This window comes from Suricata suricatta, chromosome 6 (assembly GCF_006229205.1).
Source record: "Suricata suricatta isolate VVHF042 chromosome 6, meerkat_22Aug2017_6uvM2_HiC, whole genome shotgun sequence".
Taxonomy (NCBI): domain Eukaryota; kingdom Metazoa; phylum Chordata; class Mammalia; order Carnivora; family Herpestidae; genus Suricata; species Suricata suricatta.
In genome coordinates this window covers 85,591,174-85,615,532 of record NC_043705.1, presented here as the reverse complement: position 1 = coordinate 85,615,532, position 24,359 = coordinate 85,591,174, and the positions used below count along the sequence as shown (strand labels likewise).

General features: G+C 49.4%; 1 protein-coding gene across 3 annotated transcripts in view; it reads left to right on the top strand.

Moving 5' to 3' along the window:
* The window catches only part of CPLX2 (complexin 2), an 82,739-nt gene extending 59,079 nt beyond the window's left edge, over positions 1-23,660 (top strand). Inside the window, exons 1-4 of one of the 3 annotated variants that reach the window (XM_029942823.1) lie at positions 11,770-11,997; positions 18,873-18,992; positions 19,129-19,304; positions 20,057-23,660. In XM_029942823.1, coding sequence (XP_029798683.1) covers positions 18,962-18,992; positions 19,129-19,304; positions 20,057-20,254 — 405 coding nt within the window. In that variant the 5' untranslated portion in view covers positions 11,770-11,997; positions 18,873-18,961 and the 3' untranslated portion in view covers positions 20,255-23,660. Of the gene's footprint in view, positions 1-11,769; positions 11,998-12,289; positions 12,598-18,872; positions 18,993-19,128; positions 19,305-20,056 lie in introns of those variants that run through there. The other 2 variants (XM_029942825.1, XM_029942824.1) reach the window with 2 other exon arrangements.
* Positions 23,661-24,359: the final 699 nt, after the last annotated feature.

Here is a 24,359-nt window from a genome sequence, read left to right as displayed (position 1 = left end):
AGAGAGCTCAGAGATGAAAAAAAAAAGATATCTGGTACATCTGAGAGCCTCAGCCTCAGCTGTGACTGAGAAGGACCTCAGGGCAATTCCTGCTCCCAAATTGTCTTTTGGAAGTAGGGGCGCCAAAGGCACTGCTCCGGCGGGCAAATGTTCCAACTCCAATTGACAAACAAGATGCAGACAAATTGCTAGGAATGGATGGCACTCGCCCAAGAATGCTGATGCCACTCAAGGGTGAAACTGCAGAGCTGTTGGCAAAAATATGTGCATTTTTGAGGGGAGGTGGATATATGAACTGGGATCTGTGGATAGGAAATGTGAGCTTTGGCAAAGCTTTGAGTATGGACCCACATCGTGAGCCCCTTCTCTCCCTTAAATCAACAAGCATGGAATCACCCTATACAGGTGAGGAGGCAGCTTAGAGATCAAGAACTGGGACCTTCCTTCTTAGAAGGTGAGAATAGTAAATGAAGGGTCCTTCCAGAATCTGGTCCTGCTTGATTAGAAGTTTTGTGACGGAAAGGACACACAGCTTCAAACTTACAGGTTCCAGCAGGTTTCTCCTAGGTGGCAAGGACAGAAACCTCATTCAAATCAACTTGAGTAGAAAGGCAGCAGTTATTGATCACATAACGGAAAAGTACAGGAGAAGATGATGCTTAAAGGCACATCAGGAACTGGGCACTCAGACACTGTCATCAGAAATTTGTCTCCTATCTCCCCTTGGCTCTGCTCTTTGTGTTGGCATCACCCTCTGGCAGGCTCTCCCTGAGTGATGGCAAAACAGGCCCAGCTGCTCAGGCCCACATTCTGCCAGCTCAGCAAATCCTATAGAAATAGAAACTGTCTTTCCTATTGGTTCTGGCTAAAATCCCAGTGCTGGCTCTCATTGGCTTAGGTTGTGTGACTTGCCTTCTCTGAGCCAATCACTGGGCCCACAACTAATACTGTTCTAATTGGCTGCTATAGGTCTATTGCTCACCCATGGAAGGGGGGCATGGTGTTAGCTCCACTCAGACCATAAAGCCTAAAGGTACGGAAGGACAAGGACTCCAAAGAGATACCAAACAGGACAAAAATGTATATCAACACAGCAGATGACACCAAAAATACCCCAATGACAAAATGCCACAGTGATGAGGCCAAAGCATGGAAGGAAATTAGAGGATTATGGGTGTGGACTAAGAATGAAAAAAAAAAAAGGAGGTGTGGACAAGTATTTAAACAAGGATGCCAGAATTATTATTGTGGTCTATACCCCAGTAAGGGGACTAAATCTGCCCCTGAGATGGGGACCTCAAGACTGATGCAGCAGGACAAGCCATTTCAATCCTAAGCACAGCAGGGGGCAATGTCATGCACAGATTTTCGCCTCTGGAAAGATTTGTTGAGCATTCACAATGGAGAAGGCCTTGGGTTTGATGTTGGAGTCTCAGAGATGAGCAAGATATGATCCTTGCCCTCAAACAGCTTATGATCTGAGGAGACACACTAAGACATGTAAATTAAGAGAGGAATGAAATGAACCTCAGAAGTGTTGAGTGCTCCATAGCAATGAGTGCTCTGTAGGGGAGCAGTGATGGTAAACAGGCTGCAAAGGAGGCAGAAGTCAGATCAAGGGAAGCCCTCGTGGGTCTGGACTTGATGCTGTGGGCAATAGTGAGTCATTGAAAGCTTTTGAGCATGGGAGTGACACAAAACAGGATGAAGTCCCATCGTCTTAATGGTGCCAGATAAAGCCAGGCGAGCCACCGAGATGATCAAAGGTCTGGCAATAGGCCTGTGGAGGAGACAGATGAGTGAGGACTGGAAAGATGAAGGCCAGTGGGAGCCTTGATCAAAGTCAGGCAGAGGAGCATACAGCTTCCTGATGCTGGACCAAGGCAGGGATGGAGCCTCGCCATGAAGTCAAAGAGAATGTGGCCTTTGTTCAACTCCCATCAGGAGAGGTGAGTGTTGTACACATAAAAAAATGTCATTTATATAACTACACCCCAAGAGGGGGTGTAGGCTGAAAATGGGGAATAAATGACTATCAGAGAGGTTCTGGTAGAGTCCTGAGTTACTGGTAGAGTCATAAAGAAAGGCTGAGGGGATGTTCCTTATTCATTCATTAAATGGTCACTTCCTGAGGCCCTGCTTGGAGCCTGGCCCTCCTCTAGGCTCCAAGCCCAGAAACATGAAGCAGGCATCCCCTTATCCTGTTATGTAACAGTCCTATCACTCTCTGAAATGACCCGGACCCCATGTGTTTACTCACTCAGTGTCTGCTTACCTTGCCAGATGAAAGGGAAATTTGTATATATTTTTTCACTGTTTATCCCCAACACTTAGAGGAGTATTTGATGTGTAGTAGATATTCAGTCTATATTTGCTGAATGAATGAATCCCTCATCCTCAATGGGTCTCCATCCTCAAATAGTTCAAAATCTAGGGAGAAAGTCACAAGGAAACCAACCTAAGTGTCAAGCTTAGTGTCATTGGTGCTACAGTATAAAGGTCCATGTGGGAGCTAAGAGGAAACTTCTGCTTCAGTCCTGATTCTCAGGAGGATTTCTTTATGCTTTAGCTGAGCCATGATGGTCAAAGCAGAGGCTAACCGAGTGAACAGAGCAGATGAGGCCATTCCTCCAAGAGCAAACAGCATGGGCTCAGAAACACCATGTGATGACTCATCCAGGGGTCGACATAGAACACGGGTGGCTGGAGAGAGAGGTCAGGGTCTGATCATTGAGGGACTTAAAATCCAATTTAAAGGATGCGAACTCCCTCTTGAAGACAATAGGAAGACATCAAAGGATTTTTGTATCAGTTAAGATCCTTTTGGTTGCATGTAAAGAAAAAACCAACTCAAAATAGCTTTAACAAAAACCAAAGGGAAGGGGTAGTTATTGGCTCATAAAAATGACAAGCCCCAGGAGAGCTGCAGGCATAGCTTGATCCAAAGTATAAACAACGTCATCAGGCTAAGATTTCCCCACTCTCCTTTTCTTGACTCTGCTGGCTCTTAGCTGATCTCCATTCTAAGGCTTCATGTGGTGGTTCCTGAGAATCTCAGTTCATATCACAGTGGAACTCAGAGGAGAGTCCAATTCCCTTAGCTCAAGCCAAGTCCCAGAATTGAGTCTCTCTGGCCCTGACTGATCTGACTTTGGTGCTATGTCTATTACTGAACTGATCTGGTGGACTAGGGGAACCATATGTGCTGATTGGCTCAGCCCAGGTCATGTGATCCACCCAGGGGTTCCAATGAAATACACATGCTGGCTCTTCCAAAGCTGATGCCATGTGAGGGGGGAGTGGGTGCTGAGTGGCAAAATAAGCTGTGACCACCATGTGTTTTAAGGAGAGGAATGCCACAGTCCGACCCATGTTTTGGAAAGCTATGATTCTCCTAGAGTTCTGGAAGCCAATTAGAAAGTCAATCTGAAGGCAGGAGCAGAAGCAGGAGCAATGGTTAGATGGCTGGTCTTAAGAGCTGGGCTGCAGCAAACTGAGCAGAAGTGAGCAGAGGGCTGCCACAGAAGGAAGTTCCTTATGTAAATCCTTAGGGCATAATTTAAGGGTCCTGAGTGACAGCCCCCATCACTTTTGATCACCTTCAGACATGGAACACTCAGGCTTATTAAGGACCAGCCCATGGCAAGATCCCCATAGAGGTGTCCTAGCAGGGTCATTCAAACTCTGGGATCAGTTGCCCAAAACTGCAGGCCCAGGCTCAGCTTCCAGAAACCCATTTAATCTCCCTTTGGAAATATGGCCACCTGCAGATCCACACTAAGCTCAAATGCTAATGCCACTGCTTCTTGGCTGTGTCGCCCTGAACAAGGTGCTTAACCTCTCTGAGTGTGAATGTCCCTATATGAATATGAGGTGGAGCTGATGACATTTAAGGTGATGGACACATGGTGTGGAGATTAAATCAGATAAAGATTATGAATCACCTTCTGCAGTGAGAGGCTCAGTGACTGAAAATTTCTTCCTCTTCATCCCTTCCTTTCCCCTAGCTTCATCTTCCCAAGACCTCTCCAACATCTTGTTTGCCAAATAAAAGGTGTTGGTTTGGTTTGGTTTGGTTTTCCTGCCAGAAAGAAACAATTGGAGGTTGAGTGGCACAGAGCAGCCATTTTTAGATTTGTGGGTGGAAAATTCCTCCTGTTCTTGGGCTGGAAATCCAAGCCTCCTCTGGGCTTCCTTCAGGCAATTCTCATTTGGGAACACAATATCCTGGTCTCTTATATGCCACAGAGGAAGGGAGGAAACCCAAAGAAGGGGCTAAGAGGTAGAAGAAACATCTCCCCTATTTTCCTCTAAGCTTCAAATTCTTTTCTTTCTCATTGTAACTTAAGCAAACTCAAGGAAATAATGAGGCAGATTTCTCTAACCAGAGATCACAAAAGGGAGGTTTTGTCTAATGGCCACACTGCCCAGAACACTGCCAGAGGAAATCCCCACCTTGCTCGCGTGTTGGAGGGAAAGAGAATTCATGTTTGCTGAGACTACTGTGCTGCTGTTTCCTAACTAATGTCTTTCTCTGAGCCTCACAGTCACCCTGAGAGGTTGGGATCATCACCCCACTTCACTGAGGAGGAAACTGAGTCTCAGAGAAGAGCCACACTGTCTGGCTTGGAGGGTGGTGCTGGGTGCAGAAGGCTGCTCAACTTGAACCCATGTCTCTACGTGGCCGGAGCCCAAGATGACTGAGCCATCCTTTCCCCACTCTGGGCTTCCAGTCCCATCTGGCTTGCAAGCTGTGTGTATTTCATTCTGCTCCCCAGAGCTGCCTCTTCACTAGGACAGCACTTAGCATGTTATATTATCATCAACTGTTTGCGGCCATCTCTCCCCCACCTGCTTCTGAGTGCTTTGAATCAGAGGCTCCGAGCCGAAGGGATCTTGAGCACGTGAATCTGCCCATGTGCTATCCCTCTGTGAAGTATTTGCATTTCTCACTGTGGACTAGAGAAGGGAAAGAGAAACTCGGAAACATCCTCTACATCTTTGTCTGTCTAGGAGAGTGCCTGGCATGCTTGGATGACTGAATGAGTGGAAAAATACCTGCTACGTAGGGTTGCCGTGCAACGGCAAGGGCTGACATCTGTAACATCCCTACCACAATGCTTGGCACACTGGACATGTCTTCAGAAGTGTGGGGCTGTAGGCTGAGTTGTAACTAAGAAGGAGGAGTTAGGAATTTCATTAACCAGCTGTGTGGCATTAAAAAAAAAAGTCCCTTCCCTTTTCTGGGCCTCTGTTTCCCCACTTTTTCATTGAGGACACTGAGTTAAATGACCAGAAAGTTACCCTTTCATTGCTGATATTTTATATGTTTCACCCCCTTCCCTTCACTCCACTCCCCTACACACACACACACACACACACACACACACACACACACACACCCATCAATCTTCAAAATAGCATTTGGGTGTTCCTTGGTACTTTCTCTCTTTCATTTCCTTGACCAGAAGCTCCATGAGCTTATTAACCTCTGCTGTCCATGTTCTTCAAGTACAAAACAGCAATAATGTCCCCTCAGATTCATTTTATTGAAGAGCAAGATCTGTTTCGTGGGCCGGGGTGTGCTGGTCCTAAACGGAAAGCAGAAGTCATTTCCAACTCACTTGCTCCATAAATGCAGCGGTTCTGCCAGCTGCCTTTGCACCAAGATGGAAAGAACATTTATCTTCACAAATGTAGGCGACACCGTGGAGGCAGCCCTGCAAGGGACAGGGGAAAAAGCCTTCCATTCCAAAAGGAGCTATGAGGCTGAAAAAGAAAATTTCCTCCTAGAACAGAACAAAATCGCACTCCAGGGTCACTTCCAACTCCCTAATTCTAGGCGTTAAGATTCATGGGATTCAAGATCCTAAAGTTGTAAGTGAATGTGTGCAATTAGTTGGATCTAAGCTTCTGTGAATCCTAAAATATTCTATGGTTTCATGATTCAGTATTTTTCTTTTTAAGACTACGGCTCAGAATCATATGATTCTCAGATTCTAGTGGCCCCAAGGCAAGGGTTTTCCAGCTAGTGGGTATATCAAAACCACCTGAGGGCTTGATACTGCCGCAAATTCCTGGGATCCCATCTCAGAGATTTCAGTCCACATGGGAAGATGCCCAAAAATCTGCCATTTTTGTAGCATGCCCTCCACCCCAGTGGCTCTGAGTAAGAATGGGCCATACAGTGTTTAGAGAGCCTATCATTCTAGATTCTGTGATTCTAAATGTTACCCCAAAAAAGCCTTTTGCTTATGATTCTAGTGTTTTGGAACTCTGTTATTCTGTTTCCATGTGCCTAAGGAGAGGATCCTAAGGTATAAAAAACTATCTTTCCGAGCAGGACTTCACATGGGGGAGGGGAAAGGGACCAAGTGTCACAAGGATGGAAGGACATTCTGGAAGGGGAACCTCCTGAGGACACAGAACAAATTCTGCTGCTTCACCTATTGTGACTGAGCAACTCTAGGGTTAGGACTCAAGTGCGGAGGCTTGGTGGGATGCATTGTCTGGCTCTGGGGTGATATGAGAATCTAGGATCATCAGGAAGAATTTCTGATGGAAAGGGTGGCCCAACCACATCCTAGAGAGTTGGAGGGACTTAGATTGGAGGAGGGGAGGCAGAAGTCCCAGCAGAGAGCTGGAAAAAGAACCACTCAAGGGAGGAAGGATTTATCACCACAATATCCTCCCTGTGCCGGATGGTGGGGGAACTGCAGACTGGTGTGGCAGACATGAAAATGTAAGGTTTCAGGAAAGCTCAAGATGGGAGGGAGCTGACTGTGTGGGGATATCCCAGGGTACAATGCGTGGGCTGAAAGAGGACTGCTTTGACATGCTAATGAGTGCCTGGATCTGGGAGGGTGGGGATGGGATGAAGGGTGGCAGAGGACCTCCAAAAAGCTGGTAGGAGGATGCTGGGCTGGGGAGGAGCTCTGACTTGGGGGCTGGGCTCTGGGATAGAGAGGGGCTCCTCAGGGATCTCCCCCCCCCCACACACACACACACTATGTGCAACATCAGTGAGTCATGGTTCAGATGGGGAGTCTGGAACCCTCCTTCTAAGAAACAAAAGTGGATAATGGAGAATCCAAAGGTTTATGCAGCATCCCAAGTGGGGCAGGAGCTAGCAGGTTGGGTCAATCACATTCAATGACACATTCAGCCTGTGTGCCTGCACAGGGGGTATGACACACTCCTTCCTGATTGCACATATACACCCATTCTGCCCCAACAATGACAGTGACACATGTGCCAGGCCATTGTGGCACACTTGCATTTACACCCTTACCACCAATGATGGCACCATTTCACATTGGCAGTGACATCCTATCACCTGCATCATCTCTCATTGACAGTGATACTTAGACATACATCATTATACAGAAATGGTGACATGTCCCCAGCACCTCTGCATCTGGCACAGTCTATGCAAATGGTGCCTTCTGTGGTTGTACACTGCACAACCTGCACAGCTATAGGTGGTGACGTTGTTTTACACCCAGACCATCACACAATGCTGTTACATATCCCACTGTAACAACAACCCTCTTGGCTTTACACCTGTTGATACACTCACACCAGAGACACTCCACATCAGGAAGGATACACCACCACATATGTGAATCACATGGTGACAGACCTACACCTGCCCTACCAGTACCTATGTCCCTCTATATGGATGCTGCCCACTGCCACCTACACAGTCCCACACTGGTGGGCACACACACTTATGAACCACTGCATACTGATGAGTGTGCCTTCACACTGCCACTCCATGTTGAGAGAGACAGGCTGGACCCGGGCCTTCCATCCTGATGGTGGCACCCTAGCCATTATCGGTGACAAGATGGGAGGCATTCGTCAGATAAGCAAGTTGGCCTAGAGCCCTTCCCTGTGCACCACCCCCACAGTTCTGTTTCTGCCTCTGGCACACAGCCACCCCCTCAAACCAAGACCAATTCTGCCCCTCCAGGCTCAAGCAAGAATGGCAGGTTGTGGAGTCAGCATCTTGAGCACTCAGAAGCCTCCCTGCACCCACTAGCTCAACTCCCAGCTGAGGTCAGCCCAGCCAGCAATCTCTTCCTCACACCCCGCACCGCATCCAGAAGACACTCCGGGAAGAAATGGGCTGACCTTTGGACAAATGCCATTCTCACTGATCATTGCTTTTATGGTCTGTGACAGTTGTCATTCTTCACACACTGTTCCTTGATCCTCACACAAAGTACTGACATTAGCTATCTTGATTGGCTTCCTTGTGAACATTCAAGGCATGTACATATAATTTTAAAAATCTGTTCAAATCCAGCCCCCTGCCCCAGAACACAGGGCTCACAAAAAGAAGTGGAGATCCAGCACAAGCCTGGGTAAGACACCTTGCAGAGCCACATCCATATTTTACCAGGTGACTCTTAGAAGCTGCCTACAGAGCAGGCTCCAAAAGAACCTGAAGCTGGCTGGGGGGAGGGAGACCACAGCGGGCTGGATTAGAGATGCAGGAGACGAAGGAGATGCTGACAACCCACATGACACGAAGACCCCAATCTGGATGTGAATTCAAGGCAGTTTTTTGTGTTTTTATTTTTTTTTAAGTGAGAAACTGGAGAACAGGGAGGACGATAAATGTCAATGTTAAAAAAAAAATCTAAAGAGCAAAAGTTACATTTCTATAGGCTGTGGGATGTGTCAGAAGAGAAAGGACCCCAGAGCTCAGCATCAGGCAGGCCTGGGCTAGAATCCTGGCTATGCCAAAGACTCACTGCATCTCCCAGGGGATCGACTTCCCCATCTTGGAAACAGAGGTTTGTGTGAACTAAAGGAGAGGATGTAATTTATGCAAAGCACCAAACTAAGTACCTGAGACAATGGGGGCCCGATGGTTGCTATGATTAATAGTATTATAATCATTAGAAAATGGTTATAATATTTAGTAACTTTTCTACATTGACAGTAGAGTATTTAGGAGCTGTCTAGGCTGGCAGGAGTGAACAAGGAGCAAGTACTCAGCTGTCCGCCATCTTTCTTCAACAGAAAGTATCAGTAGCTAAAGTGCCCTGATTTACCCCTAATCATTCAACGGGATGAAGCCAACAAGGCTTGACTGAGCTGTCCTTTTATTCACCAGTAAGATTTTCTGCAGCTAGACATGATTCATGTCAGCTCATGCAGTTTTTTATAGATTCACAGAAGCTTAGGTTCAAAGGGGGCTTTAGCTGTCACCTGCCACCCACCTGTCAGTTTCTAGGGAATGGAGAACTCACTACCTAACATGCGGCAGTTCATGCTATGGCTAGACAGCTCCAACAGACAGAAGATCTTTCCTCTTAGAGCTTCTGTCTGCCTCCCTTTACCTTTCCTCCAATGCCCTAATTTTGTCTTCAGGGTTGATAAAAACAATAGTACTCCATTTGCTTGTAGTGGTCATTCATTCAACCAACAAGCATTTCCTTAGCACCTACTTTGCCAGGCACCATGCTAAGTGCCAGAGTTACAAACTGACCAAGACTTGGCCCTTCAGCATTCTCGTCTCCAAATGAAATCCTTCAACTTTCACCCATTTGACCTGATTTCCAGACACTCACTACCAAACCACCCTTTTTTCCCTAAACATAAGAAAGCTTATTAAATACATCTTTTTCAAAGTATTTTTTAATGTTTATTTTTGAGAGACAGAGATAGAGTGGAGTAGGGAAGGGGCAAAGAGAGAGGGAGACACAGAATCTGAAGCATGCTCCAGGCTCTGAGCTGTCAGCACAGAGCCTGACAGGGGGCTCAAACTAACGAACCAGGAGATCATGACCTGCGCCAAAGTTGGACCCACTCAGCCACCCAGGCACCCCTAATCCATCTTAAAGTATGGTGTCCAGAACTGAATTCAGTATTTTTCTGAAGGCTGAGTTGGATGTTTAGCTCAGCTTGGTTGATGTCTATATATTTTTTAATGTTTTATTTATTTGAGGGAGAGAGAGAGAAGGACGGCGGGGAGGTGGGGGGGTGTGGGAAGAGGATCCAAATAGGGCTCTGTGCTGGCAGCAGAGAGCCTGATGTGGGGCTCCAACTCATGAACTGTGAGACCATGATCTGAGCCAAAGTCAGATGCTTAACTGACTGAGCCACTGGGGCATCCTGGTTGATGTCCATGTTAAAGACAATGCCATTGTGGAAAAACTCCAACTGTAACTAGAGTGCTGCCAGCCAGGTCCCATTCACTAAGCTCTGGAAGAACAGGAAGAAAGGAGGGAGAAGGAGAGAGAGGAGGAGGACTGTGAGTCTTAAAATGGCATGATGTCAGATCTCCCTGCCCAGAACTCCCCTCAGGCATTAGTGGCAAGTTTAAGTCACTCTAATCAAACAGCCTCCCCACTGGCCCCCCCCCCTCCATTAGTGTCTGCCTCAGGAAAAGGAAGAAAATTAAAAATGAGCATGCTGATGGCCCAACACAGTGTTAAACAGAACTCAGTCATAAATGAAGGGCTTTCCCTACACCAAGCCCCATAGCCTACAAGGGAAGAATAAAGATGAGCTGCAGAATATGACTCTCCAGGTAAGGAACGTGGTTCCACCAGTGGCCTCTGACCTGTGGAAGTCCCTCACTTTGAGTCTCTGCTGTGAACTTGTGTAAAGGAATAGTCCTTTCATTTTGGAACAAAATCACATCTCCTTCCTCTCCCAATCCTGTCCTTCTGCAGCTCTTGCTGCTTCCTCCTTGGAAGGAAGCCATCCCCTTACAGAAGCAGAAGTCATCTACACTCTGACATAACCCTGACTGATGTATAAACTTTTGCAAATCTTTCAAATGTCTGATGCAAGCCCCTTCCCCTCCTAAGCCATCTTCTTACACTTTGGTCTGGATTAAAGGAAGCATTTTAGAGCCAAAAGATGGCAGGCAAAATGGAGAGACTCATTAGGAGATGGTAATAAAATGAGAAATGAGTGTAAGTAGGGAGGGAAAGTCTGGGGGCAGGGGGAGAGGGACAGATGTTGCTCTGCCTCGTGGCTGTGCCTTTTCTTCCCTAGGCCTATGAGAGAAAGAAATAGCCTTCTAGAATAAAGTTGGCAACAGATTCCTTATTCTGCACAGGATATCAGATCTACAAGGGCTTGGCAAGTGAATCTGACAGTGAATGTTGCAGCAATCTTTTCCCTCCGGGTCCACAGGAAGGACTCCTTACCCTCTATTGGGAGCTTACCCACACAATCCATCAATGTTTCTTGAGTACTCCTGTGGCAGGACATGATGTTGAGGGGTTATAAAGATGGTCTGATGGTGGCCCTGTCCTATAGGAGCTCACAGGCAAGAGGTAAACAAAATAGAACAATAGCCTCGGAAACAGGGGTGTGTCTAGGGATAGCAGGAACCCTGATAAGAGTGTGACCAATTCTTCCTGAAGAAATCAGGAGGGCTTTCCTGAGCAGGTGATCTTTGAGTTTTGCTTTAAAGAACCCTTCTTCCATCCCCTGATCCATCACTGCGTCCAAAGTGCATTGAAGCGACAAACTTGTGGTCTTAAGAGCTTTGGCCAGGACAAGTGGCTGCAAGGAAGATTGGCAGGGGGTGTCTTCCGGGAGCCAGAGTGGAGGGGACGGCGAAAGGTGGAGGAGGAAGGAGAGTGGTGAGAGAAAAGAGGGGAGAAAGGAAGAATGGAAAAGGGAGAGGAAGGGGGAGGAGTAAGAGAGGAGAAAGGGAGGGGGGAGAAGAGGGAGAGCGAGAGGAGAGAGAGAGAGAGAGAGAGAGAGAGAGAGAGAGAGAGAGAGAGAGAGAGAGAGAGATTTGAATTTCCCATCTGGAAGGGGAGCGGTAGCACGTCAGGGCCTGGCTGAGGGGCGTGATTGGAGGGCGCCTCCGGCAGCCACCCGAGGCAGCGGCAGCCGCGGCCCCAGCTCTCCTGGTGGAGTAGCACGAGGCGGCGGCGGGAGCTGGAATAGCAGAAGGAACCGCCTCGCTGAGTACACCCGGAGCCCTGCAGTGGCTCAGACGGTTTCGTGGACCGCCAGGTCGGTGCTGACCACGGGCCGGGAGGGCGGAGCCGGGCTGTGGGCAACAGGGTCCCGGCTCTCGCAGTGAGGCTGCATGGCAGCCTGGGAAGCTGGGGAGTACGGCTTTCGAGGGGACAGCTCCCCAAGACTGGCCGAGAGCCGGAAAGGGAGGCTGAGCGGCTGCAGCTGGGACCCTCCTGGGCGCGCTCGCCGTGGTGCTGAAAGGACAGCTCCCCGCGAGGGTAGAGCGAGCAAGCGAAGGGAAGGGAGTGAAGCCGAGGCAAACCGGACAGGAGGAGTGGGCCCCGGAGTCGGAGACGTCCGGGCAGAAGCCCCAAACAGCCCTGCTCCCGGAGAGCCAGGACCGCCCCGAGGGCGGCGGGAGACTCAAGTCTGAACCTAGAGAACAACTTCGAGCTCGCGGGGGTGAGGATGGGGAGGACGTCGATCTAAGCTACTTCAGACTGGTTCACCAGGAACCCTCTGGAGACCTCTTAGCCCCGGAGAAGGGAGCCGCCCCCAAAGGGGCTCAGGCTCCTGGAGTGAGTCAGAGGGTTCCAGGACGGAGGCAGAGAGGCAGAAGGTGGAGAGGAGGAAAGCTTAAAACGTCAACTGAAGGTGAGGAGCCAAAGGGACTATTTGTCCTCGGAGGAGGAGGAGCCGAGGTTTGGGAAGAGCACGTTCTCTGCCTGGGGGGTCATTAGTTACCGTCCCTTCTAAGGCCCTCACAGGCCCCACTCTGCCCCCTTCCCCATCAAAGTTTGCTACCTGGCTGGGTCTTGGGGTTGAAGCCTTGTGTGTTGGGGGAGGGGCGCTCTCAGCGGCCAACCGAGAGCTCCAGGGCAGAGCTGCTTGGCTGTGCTCGTCTCTGCAGGGGACCGGGAGAGGGACGCCTAGATTCCTGTTCTCTTCTGCCGAGGGAACGCTAAGCCCCTGCGGCTTCCGCTTTTCTGAGGGAGCCAGTTCCCTATCCTCTCCCATCCTCCACTGCCCCTTCCTCTCCCTCAGTGCTTCTCCTTTCCAGGGCCGTAGTGGGGGGGGGGGGGGGGGGGGGGGAGGGTAAGGGGCATCCTCTGTCTCTGCCACCGCCATTAGCGTAGGGTCCCCTGCGAAAAGCAAATGAGTGTTGGATTGAGTTGCGGTGAGTATAGCCTGGACTTGAGCCATAAGAACAGAAAAACAGCCACAAGGACAAACACTGCAGGTGCCCGAATCTGCTTGTCGGATGACGGGGCCCGGTTGGGGCTCAGATGGCCAAGCCTGAGGAGGTGCCTCCGCTGCCTTCGGGCTGGGACAGACTCGAGAAAGTCGAGGAGGGAAAGCTGAAGATGTGTACTAGGTCCTGGGAGCGCTTTATAAAGGCACAGAAACGTGCTGCGGCAGCAGCTGTTCTTCTCCCCCTTTTTGTCTCCCCTCCCCCAGCCCAGCATCACCACCACCACCCCCACCCCACAACCACCACCACCACCACCACCCTTCCCGCGCAGGGATAGACCAAGGTTTCCCGCAGATCCGCTGAGGAGCGCCTCCTGGCGGTCTGGCCAAAATCCTTAACTGCATGCAACCTGCCCGACCTCAGCACTCCTACAGGCATATGGCAAAATATCTACACACACGCCTGCACATACGCTCACGCAGGCTCACACGATGCCTAAGTTCAGAGTTAGACATGCAGGATCATACTCTGAATGTGTAGACTCTCACTCGCTGACACACAGAATTAAATTCAACCTAGCAAATAGGTCATGAGGCTCTACCATAAACCAGAAGATACTGTGGACTCTGGGATAAGGAAAATGAACAAGATACAGACCCTCCCCTAAAGGGAGCTCAGAGTGATCAGGAAAGGAAAGACACATAGCTGGACAGAGAACTGAGCTGGAGGCAGGCAAGGCTGTGGTAGAAAAAAACCCCGGGTCTCAGAAGAGGAAGACACCATCACATCTCACCCAGGAGATCCACGATATTTCATAAAGGGAGTAATGTTTGAGAGGGCTCTTTGAAAATAAATATTGCTGCTGCTGCTAACAGTGATAATGATGACCATGATAATGATAATAGCTAATAAGTCCTATCACCTACTATGTGCCAAACACTAGGCTGAGCACTTTATCTGCATTATCTCACTTAATGCTCACAACATGTCTGGGGCATAGGCAGTATTGTCTCCATTTTACAGATGAGAAAAGATTAAGTCATTTGCTCAAGGTCACTTAGTAAGTAGTGGAGACAAGATTTGGACAGACAGAGATGAAGTTAAGGGGTTCCCAGGCTGTAAAATGAACAAATACTCAGTGGTTTTCAAATAGAAGCAGAGCCACATGCAAAGGATGGGAAATGAATGGCAAGGCAGGCAGGTGCTAGACTGTGCAGGACTTGAAGGTCAGCACAAGGACCCTCTGGCCAGGTTAACAAGGCCATGGGGAGCCACTGCAGGGTGTGTTTGATAAGCAGATCTGCCTTTTAGGAAGATTAATTGGACAGTCATGTGGAGGATGGATAAGAGCTGAGGGAGGGGCAGACATAGAGGTTATGCAAAAATCCAGAACCTTGAAGCCCTGAACCAAGACATTAGCAGCATAGGAGGAGAGGGTGTGGATGCAGGAAGCACCATGAAGCTAATAATCTCTAGACTTCTCTCTCAGCATCGTATCACATCCCAATTTTAACTCACTAATTCCTTGTGTGGTCTTTTGTCCAGTGTCTACCCCCCCAGCTAACTGAATGCTGTGAGAACAAATGTGACTCCCTTATCCCCTGCCACAGCACCAGCACCGAAAACAGTGCCTGGCAGAGTATATGCCCAAAGGATATTGGGAGTGAGTAAGTGAAGAAGTCACTGATTCTAGAGTTTTCGGTTGAGGTAGTTGGAACAAGGCATGCTGGAAGAAAAGATGGTTGGGTGAGGGAAGCAAGGATGAGATTGATCTTTGGATAGACTGATTTTGAGATTACCCATGTGATAATATCCAACAGAAAGTTAAATGTGCAAGTCTGGGGCCTGAGAGTGGTCTGTGACTACAGAAGGGCATAAATCAATAGGGTTAGGTAAGATTCACAAGGGAGACAGTGGAGGAATAAGGGACAGCAGGAGGAGAAAGAAGGAGTGAGATTGCCCAGAGAACATCTACATTTTAAAGAAAAGAAGAGTCAGCAAAGGAGAGAAAGAAGATTTGTCTGAGAAGTAGGCTGACGACCAAAGGAGTGCTGTCATAGAATTCAGGAGCTCCAAGAAGAAGGTTGAAAGATAGAGGGATGAGGAGAGAACAGAGTCGTCATCAGTATCTGATGTTACACAAGGATGGAAGAGCTGCAAAGCAGTGAAAACACCCCAGCAGTGAAAACACCCCAAGGTCTGGCATTCTGGAGGCCTCTGGCAACTCTGACTGGGGCAATTTTAGTGGCAGTGCAGAGGCATCAGATCTCCGATCTCACAGAGCCACAAGGCTGACCTGGAGCTGAAGAAGTGGAGATGCCAGACACCCCTTCATCACAAACGTAGAGGTCAGAGATTAAGGGAAAGGTGATTCAGGGCAGGAGATGGAGAAGGAAGGGGATAAAGAGACGTACAGAGGAGACTGAGGATGAGAGGAAGAGAGCACAAAAAGATCAACTAGGAGGTGTAAGGAGAGAAGATCTGCAGCACCGGTGGATAGATTAACTTGAGCAGGAAGGAAGGGAACCTCATCCTCAGAAGCTAGGAGGGAAAGTGGCAGGAGCTCATACTAGCTGGCATTAATCATTTTGAGAATGATTGCAGTCACCATCTACTGAGCTTCCCCTCTCAACCATGTGCTAAACATATTATTTCTAACCTTTCAAAATGGCATGTAATCCTCACTCTATAAAGAAGAGAAATTAAGTTAAATTACTCACTATCACAAAACTAAAAAGTAGCAGATTCAGGATCAGAGTCAGGTATGCCTGACCTAGGGCTCACAAGCCTTCCAATGCACCAAATGAAGTGGGAGAAAAGTCCCCTGTGGAAGGGTACAGAGTAGGAGGACACTGGGCCTTGAGATACTGGTTAGGGGAGCCTCAACAGGATGAACAAGTAATTACTTAAGAGCTGAGAGAGCCACATTGGGGGCTGAGCAGCAGGACTTTGGGGTGGCCCCAAGAAGCTGCTAAATAATCCCAGAAGGCTTCAACAAGGGTAAGCGGGCACCTAGAATGACTGGGATGTAAGTATCGAGAAGAGTAGATGTACTTTGCATATGAGGGGCACAGAGGGGTTGTAATCAGGGTTTGCTGAATGAACACTTAGAAGCAGAAGAGTCTGGAGAAGGAGAGGGGGTGGTGATAGAAAGATGGCATGTTGACTTTGAATGGTGCCATGGGACATCCAGAGGGAGGGCCCAAGAGGAAGGCAAGTGTATATCTTGATTTATTTATTGCTCATTTCCCTATGCATGAACACACACACACTCACCACATACACATTCCAGAATGTAATCTGGATGAGGCAGGGTTTTGACTGTCTTGTTTGCTGTTATATCCCCAGTGCCTAACACACTGCCTGGTACATAGGAGATACTCAATTAATAATTGTTGGATAAATGACTACAGAGGTCTAAAGCCTAGATAAGATGTCTAGGTATCATCAAAGCCCAAGAAAGGATAAGTTTCCCTAGGGAAGCATTAGAGAGGAAAAAGAGACATGGGTAGAAGTCAGAGTCCTGGGGAACACTCTTATTGAAGAGAGGAGAACAAAAGGAGGCAGCAAAGCTGGGGTGGGGAGGGGAGAAGGAGCACTAGACGAGTAGAGAGAGCAGTAGGAGAGGAAAGAATTGAGTCACAGACCCAAGACAGGAGAAGGATTTGAGGATAGAGTGGGGGTGGCCACCAGTTCAAAGGCTGCTACACTGCTCCAACAGAACCACTGGGAAGAGGGCCCAGAAGATCATCTGGTCCAGGAGAGAGACTTGCCAGAGCAGCAAATTAGGGATGAGACTGAACCTAAGCCCAAGTACCCTGTGGACCAATTTGAACCATTTCAAATTAAAGTCCTGTGTCTCTACCATCACCTGCAAATTCCTTGAGCTGCACGTAAACACAGAGGAGGAATCCAATAGTTCCTGATATCATTTGATTATTAAATTGTTCGTTTCCTGTTCTTAGAAATGCAGTCTCTTTACAGTGTTTTTGAATCAAGCAAAAACATCTTAATTGACTGAGCTGAGCTGCCTTCAAACTCAGAATTCTGGGTCAGGGTAGGTTCTCTTACATTTCTAGGAAATCCTGCTCCTTTTTGGCATGTCCTCACAAATATGCAGTCAGCGAAGGCCAACATTAAGAAGCAGCTACTACAAACCAGTCACTTGACTAGTGTCCCCTCTTCTTCAAACACCAGTACAAGGGTAGGCTTAATACTCCCTCACTGGACGGGAGCAAACTGACACTTCCCCAAGGTGGCCACAGCCAGGGAGTATGGGAGCCCAGACTCTAACCAGGTGTGTCTAATGCCAAAGTCCCTGGGGATGTTTTTCTACTTCATCATGATTTTTTTTCCTCAAAACAACCTGTCAGATGGTATGATCATGTAGAAGTCCTCAAATAAACTCTTAAGCCCCATTTGATGGAAAGATCTCAGTCTGCTGATATGTCTTCTCATTTTGAAAGAAATGATGAAAATCCTTCATCAACAAACAGCCAGTGACCTTGAACTCAACCTGATTGTAATATCCGGCCTGCTTCTCAGCCACCATTTCCCTTTTTTCTCCTAGCAAATCATAAAGCCTCCAAGGCTGTGTGGGCTGAAAGGCCTTGGGGAGTAGGTCTCACCCCAGAAGACCACATCACCCTTTGGATAGCTCATGGATGTTCCCATCTACACCCAAAAGGGGATTTGTGGTGGCTCTGTCTATGAAAAGCCAGTGATGAAACTGAATGGTTAAAATAAGAAGGAAACCTCTTAGAGTTACAGCATGATGGTTCAAATTCTCAGGGATATTGGGGGGAAACAAGGTAGAAGGAGCTCAAGGATAGAGGGAAGCTATAAGCTCTCTACCTCCACCCTCAGTAACATTGGGATCTTGCATATTGAGATTCTCATGAGAGAATCTTTCTAAATTTTATTTAGAAAAAATCTTCTGAGGCCAAAAAGGAAAGAATAAAAAATACAATAAAAATTGAAAGTTGGTAATTTAGAGAGAAGAGGAGAACTAACATAAGCTGAGTGTTTACAAGGCCCTGTGCTCAGTACTTTAAAGGCCCTAAGCCCCAAGAAGATTATCATGTCTCCAACCCTCATGTGTAATTCAAACTAAAAATCAATATTAAGCTATAAGACACAAAACTTACATGTTTCCTGAAGTAAAAGTAACTTACTTCTCCATTTGTCTAATTTCAGAAGTCTGTATATGTTCATCCAAGCTGACTGTTCTCAATTTTTCACCAGCCTCTGATTTGCTGGGGCCCTAATCCCCTGCTCATTCCATCCAGTGGTTGACCCAGTGGCCCAAACTGGAATTTTCTATAGTCTCCACAATAGCCCTGGGAAAAGAGGCACTGCCACTCTATCCATGGAGGAGGAAACTGGGGCTCTAGGAGGTTCAAGAACTGGCTGAATGTCACATGGCAAATAAGGAATGAGAACCCGGCTCTGCCTGACTCCAAATTCTCCATTCTTTCTAGCACTCCTGGACTCAATCCAATTAAAGCCATACGGGCAAGATGAAGGTTGTTAAATTGGAATCAGAAGATATTTGGCCACATACATGTGCCTGGCATGCAGCAAGTACTCGGGAAATAGCCCCTGGCCACTGAGTGCTAGGGCACTGGGTTTTGGCCTCAGCTGGTGGAGCCTGGGGCCTGAACCAGAGTGAGGCTGCTGTCTGTGTGGCCTCTGTATGGAGGCCTCTCCCATCTGATCCCCGACTCCACTTTTGCAGGTTGACACATATCGCTGAGCCAGGCCTTGTCAGGATCACTGCATGCAAACTTGGCTGTGGGCTAGGGCACAGTAACTGGAGCCGGCGTCATGGACTTCGTCATGAAGCAGGCCCTTGGAGGTGAGCCCCGCACCCTTCACTCCCCGACGTGAGTCCCAACCACGGTGGGAGGAGCCCTCAGAGCACGAAGTCCCTCTATCCCCAGCCCTGTTCCCCACTGACCGTATCCACTTCCTCCCCACTCCATCCAACTTAGGGGCCACCAAGGATATGGGGAAGATGCTGGGGGGAGAGGAGGAAAAGGACCCAGACGCGCAGAAGAAGGAGGAGGAGCGACAGGAGGCGCTGCGGCAGCAAGAGGAGGAGCGTAAGGCCAAGCATGCGCGCATGGAGGCTGAGCGTGAGAAGGTCCGGCAGCAGATCCGAGATAAGGTCAGCATCACCCGTCTGCCGGGAGAGTAAGGAACCAAGGTCAAGCCGGTCCCCCCAAAGCCTGGCCTCAGGCTCTTCTGAATCCCTGCTCTCACCTTAGACCTAGCTCTCACTCGGAGTTCTCCTCTTAGGGAGTAACAAGTGTCACAGGAACACCTCCCTCGAAGGAGTGTTATAGGTGTTAAATAAGATAATGCACACGATAAGTGCTCCCTAATGTTTGCTGCTATGGTCCACAGTCTTGTACCCAAGACTGGAGACCAGATGTTGGCAATCCAGAATTTGGGAATTTGGGGAAATACCATCGTGCCCTAAGCGCCTGTTACTGTTACATGTCACTCTCAATGGGTCTGCATCTGCCACCTTATTATGCCAAGCAGTTCAATACATGTCTAGTCTCACCACTGCAAAAAAATCAAAGCTATAGGTAGCGTCCCATCGGTTCAGATCAAGTTTGGTCATCAAAACATATGGAGGACTTTCAGATGTCAAATCTTGGAGGATTTCAGAAGGGCAGAGAAGGTATTATGGGCAGATATTAATTTTAAAGGAAACCCTATGCACCGACTCTCTTTTATGGAGCACCTGCTGAGGACAGGCACAATCCCATAGGAAGGCATCCTTATCCCTATTTTATAGATTAGAGGACTAAGGTTGAGGAGTTTCCACGAGCGGGGAAAGGTCAGCTTGACCTTGAAACCCAGCTCTCTCCTTGCCCCATTCATGTTCATGTCTGCCCTCCCCCTCTCCAGTACGGGCTGAAGAAGAAGGAAGAGAAGGAGGCAGAGGAGAAGGCAGCCCTGGAACAGCCCTGCGAAGGGAGCCTGACCCGGCCCAAGAAGGCTATCCCTGCAGGCTGCGGGGACGAGGAGGAAGAAGAGGAGGAGAGCATCCTGGACACGGTGCTCAAATATCTCCCTGGGCCACTGCAGGACATGTTCAAGAAGTAACTGGCCCTCCTGCCCTGTTCCCACTTCACTTGTTACTTTTTTTTTTTTTAGTTATTTTTTTTTCTTTTCATTTAGTTAAGTCTCAGTTCTGAAGGGGAAAACCTCAGTTGACCTCTGCCCCCCCTTCCCTGGCCAGGGACTCCTCCCCGTCAGCACTCCCTCACACCCCCTTCATCCCAGGGTGTTCAGTCCCCACCTCACTTCCCAGTTGCTTGAAAAAGGGAAGACAGCTTCCCCCAGCAGGGGGCACTGAACCCAGTGCCAGAGGCACTGAGGGCCCCCTCCAGAAACCTAAGGTCTATGCTAGTGTGGTAACCCCCATACATTCCTTCATGCACCCCACTGCCAGGAGGACCACTGTCCCCAGCCAGCCAAAGTAATGACACATTCCAGCCCTGCCCAGCATGCCGACCTTTGGCCTCTGACCCACAGTGGGCCTCTAGGTCAGGGTAGGGGCATTGAGGGGTCTGGTCCTAAGGAAGGGAGTCAGGGTAAGCCTGCCCTGTGAGGGCCCAGCCTGAGAGGCCCTGCTGTATTCTGGCCAGGGCTAGGTCTGGGCAGGAGGCTGGGGCTCTCCTTCCCTCCCCATGAGATGACACCCAGCCCAGGAGCACTCCTTTCCCAAACCCCACCTGAAGAGTCCCTCCAAATGGATCCTCTTTGGACTTTAACTCATCTGTGGAGAGGCCCCAGGGTAGAGCAGCCCCTTATCTCCCGCTACTCTTCTTGGGTCCTGGGGCCCCACTGCCAGGCTGGGTATAATTTATCCAGCCAGGGGCTGCCCAGGCCCCCCAGAAAACACTTGGAGCCATTGGGCAGCGATGGCCCATGCCATGGGACCCCACCATTGGTACAGCCAAGCTGCCCCCATTCCCACCCATCCCACTTCCCCATCCCATCCTGTTCATGTGCTTCCAGGGCCCCATGGTCCCCAGGAGGACCCTTCCTGGCCAAAGCCCCAAGCCTTTGGGGAGAAGCCAGTTCCCACTTGACAGAAGGCATCTGTCCATTCATCTCATTGGCCAAGAACAAACTCTCCTCTGGGATGTGTGAAAATGGCATTTGTTCCCTCCACCCAAAACTGCCAAGGCCTCCTGCTCAATCAGTTTTGTAAGAACTAGGGGGCCATGGAGCAAATGAGAGAGGAAAGTGTGTCCATGCACGCATGAGTATATGTGGCAGATGGCATCAGCAATTGTGTGTCCAAAGAGTATACATATAGGTGTGTTGTTATAGTGTGTGTGTCTTGAGATTGTGTGCATATATTAATCATACTCTTGTGTTAGAGACTGTATATGTTAGGCAGCCTTGTGTATGTGTGTTTGTTTGAGGGGGTATGTATGAATTGAAATTGCATCATATCTGTTCTAGCCATCTTACATGTGTGGTCAAGTTTGCATGTGTTAACTTGTGTCTGCATGTGTTTTCAAAATAGCATGGTGCTGGAGCAATAGGTATGTGTTAGAAGTTGTAGAGTGTGTGTTTGAGAGAGTGTCAGATGTGCTGAGACTGTGGTGTGCATGTGTGGCTCTGAATTGGCAGTTGTGTGAAGAATATGTGCTTGGGGAGAAAGAACATAGGTAAGATACCCCCTTCTTGGCCCCCAAACCATTGGCCATGGGTGGCCACATCCAACAGGAGACCTTGTCCTTGGCCTAGAGTCCTCCCGCCCTTGGGGGGTTCCTGCCTGAGGTCCTCAGAAGTTCTCTGGGACTGACCCTGGCAGTGCCCCAAGAAGCCATGCTGGGCCCCCACCAGGGCCTACCCCAAAATCAGGGCCTGGGGGGGCGACTTGCCTGCCCTCAAAGCCCTGCCCCTTGACCCCAGTTTGCATTCTGCAGGTTTTCCATTTTAGTGGATTTATGCTTTTATTTCAGAGAGAGACATGTGTCTTCTCTGTCCGTTTCCAATAGTTAAAGCCATATCAGTTAGACTGCAATACTTTAAAGACGAGACAAAACAATCCATATGTTTAGGGAACCAGAAAAAGCCCCTGGTCTGTCCCTTCTCCAGGGAGCAGGACTTGAGCAGCTCTAGCTCCCTGGACTTGCCCTTCTCCCCCGCCTCCTCCCCTGTGCCCCTGTGTCCTGCTCCACCAGGGGGCCTGTGTCTGTGCCTGTGTCTGTGATGGGGAGCCACCTTGCACCCCTATTGTCTGCTTGTCTATGTCTCTAATCCTGGGCAGGATGGTCATTCTCTAGAGCCCTGGGGTCCTGGGACAGAGATAGGCAGGGCCCAGTCAAGGTCCCCAGGCTTCCTCAGACCCTGTGGGTGAGCCCGACCCAGACACAGATGTGGATTCCAAGTGTTCAAAAACGTCTCCCCCTTGACAGAGGCCCACAGATCTCAAAGGTGGTGCCAGGGCACAGGAAGTGCCAGATGGGCAGCAGAGACTAAGGCCCAGGGAGCTTCAGACAAGCACGGGAACACAGCCATGCAAGATATCCCAGGTGGACCTGAGGAACACCAGACCCTCAGAGAATGTCCCTGGTGGTCTCCACAGCCCATCTGCACTCTCAGAGCGGGCTCTGGATTTTTCCCATAGGAGAGTACCCTCCAGACTGCCTGATTAGTCTGGCAAATGTCCCAGAATCTTCAGAATCCTCAGGCCTAGGCCTGAGCAGGACCAGAGGTCATCCTGGAGGTAGGAGCGGGGAGAATTTTGGTATGTGGCATACCTGGCTCCAACCACTACCAGGTGATCACTCCCAGGTCCAGGGGACATGATGACTGTCATTCCTGATGCAGAGCTGACCGTGGAAAGAAACTAATGTGTGACCCAGTGAAGATGTTGTGTGCAACACACTCAGGTAAGGGAGAGGGGTACAAAATATGTGGGGGGTGTGCTCTAGCAGGGAAGGGATGTTTACATGATGTGCCTGGGGTGGGAGGTGTGTGTGGCCCACTGGATGGGAAGGGGTGAGTGTGTCACACCTAAATGGGGCAATGCATGTGATACACTTTGGAGGCTGGGGCAGGGAGGGAGCAGTGCACACATACAACATACCAGGGAGACATTCTTCAGCTAGAGAACTAAGAAGGAGCAAACATTTGTATATGGTGAAAACAATGAGATGCAAGGGAGTGGGCACCACCTGATGTGGGCATGCGTGGTTGCCAGGGAAGGCCACTGCCAGGCTAACTTGCCTGGGAGCTCATCCTCAAGAAAGGAGGGAGAAAGCTTCTCTGGATCACCCATGCCAGTGCTGGCAGGGAGCCAGGATTTCCACACATGTACATCCTCAGCTCCAGGTTCAGAAGCTCCAGGAAGTGGCAAAACTGTGTGGGGTCTCCTCCTCCAAAGGCAAGCAGGAAGTCAAGAGACCCTCGTGTGTGTGTGTGTGTGTGTGTGTGTGTGAGAGAGAGAGAGAGAGAGAGAGAGAGAGAGAGAGAGAGAGATGGAGACAGAGACAGAAAGGGAGAGAAAGAGGGAGGGAGGACACAGAGGGGAGAGAGAGAGAGAAAAAGGGAGACAGTGAACTGAAATATTTCAGCAGCCCAGTACCCTCTCAGGTGGAACAGCTGTTGAGGAAAGACGCTGCCCCCTGAGGCTATAGCCAGAGTAAAATGGGCAGACCCCCAGCCCTGAGAGCCCCCAGTCCCTAGATGGCAGGGTTGCCCACCCCACCCCGCACTGTTCCGTCCTTCGGGGACCCCACAGGCCCTTGACTGGATAGGCAGCTGGGGTTCAGATGGCTCAGATAAGGGTATACCTGAAGATTGCCTTCCCCCACATGTCCCCTACTCCTCTCCCTGCTCCTGCTGCCCTCCTTCCTCACTGGGGAGAGATTGGAAGGTGCTCCCACTGGCCCTGGGATGGGGGTGGGGGTCCCAGTGAGACCCAGATGAGGACGACCATCCTGCTCTCGCGGGGGAATCCTTTTCCCACATCTGTGCTGTGTCCTTGTTGCTCTGCTTTCTTTAAATGTGTCAGTGCCTGGGGGGAGGGGAGGGGCACCCCCTCATGCCCCCTGAACCTGACCAAAAGCCATGGCTGTTGCTCCCCCCTTTGTATGATGCAAATGCTAAGATGTACCAAACCAACCATGACAACAAAGAAAAGACCTTGTACAGCAACTCTGAGTCTGTCTGTCCTTTTCTGTCT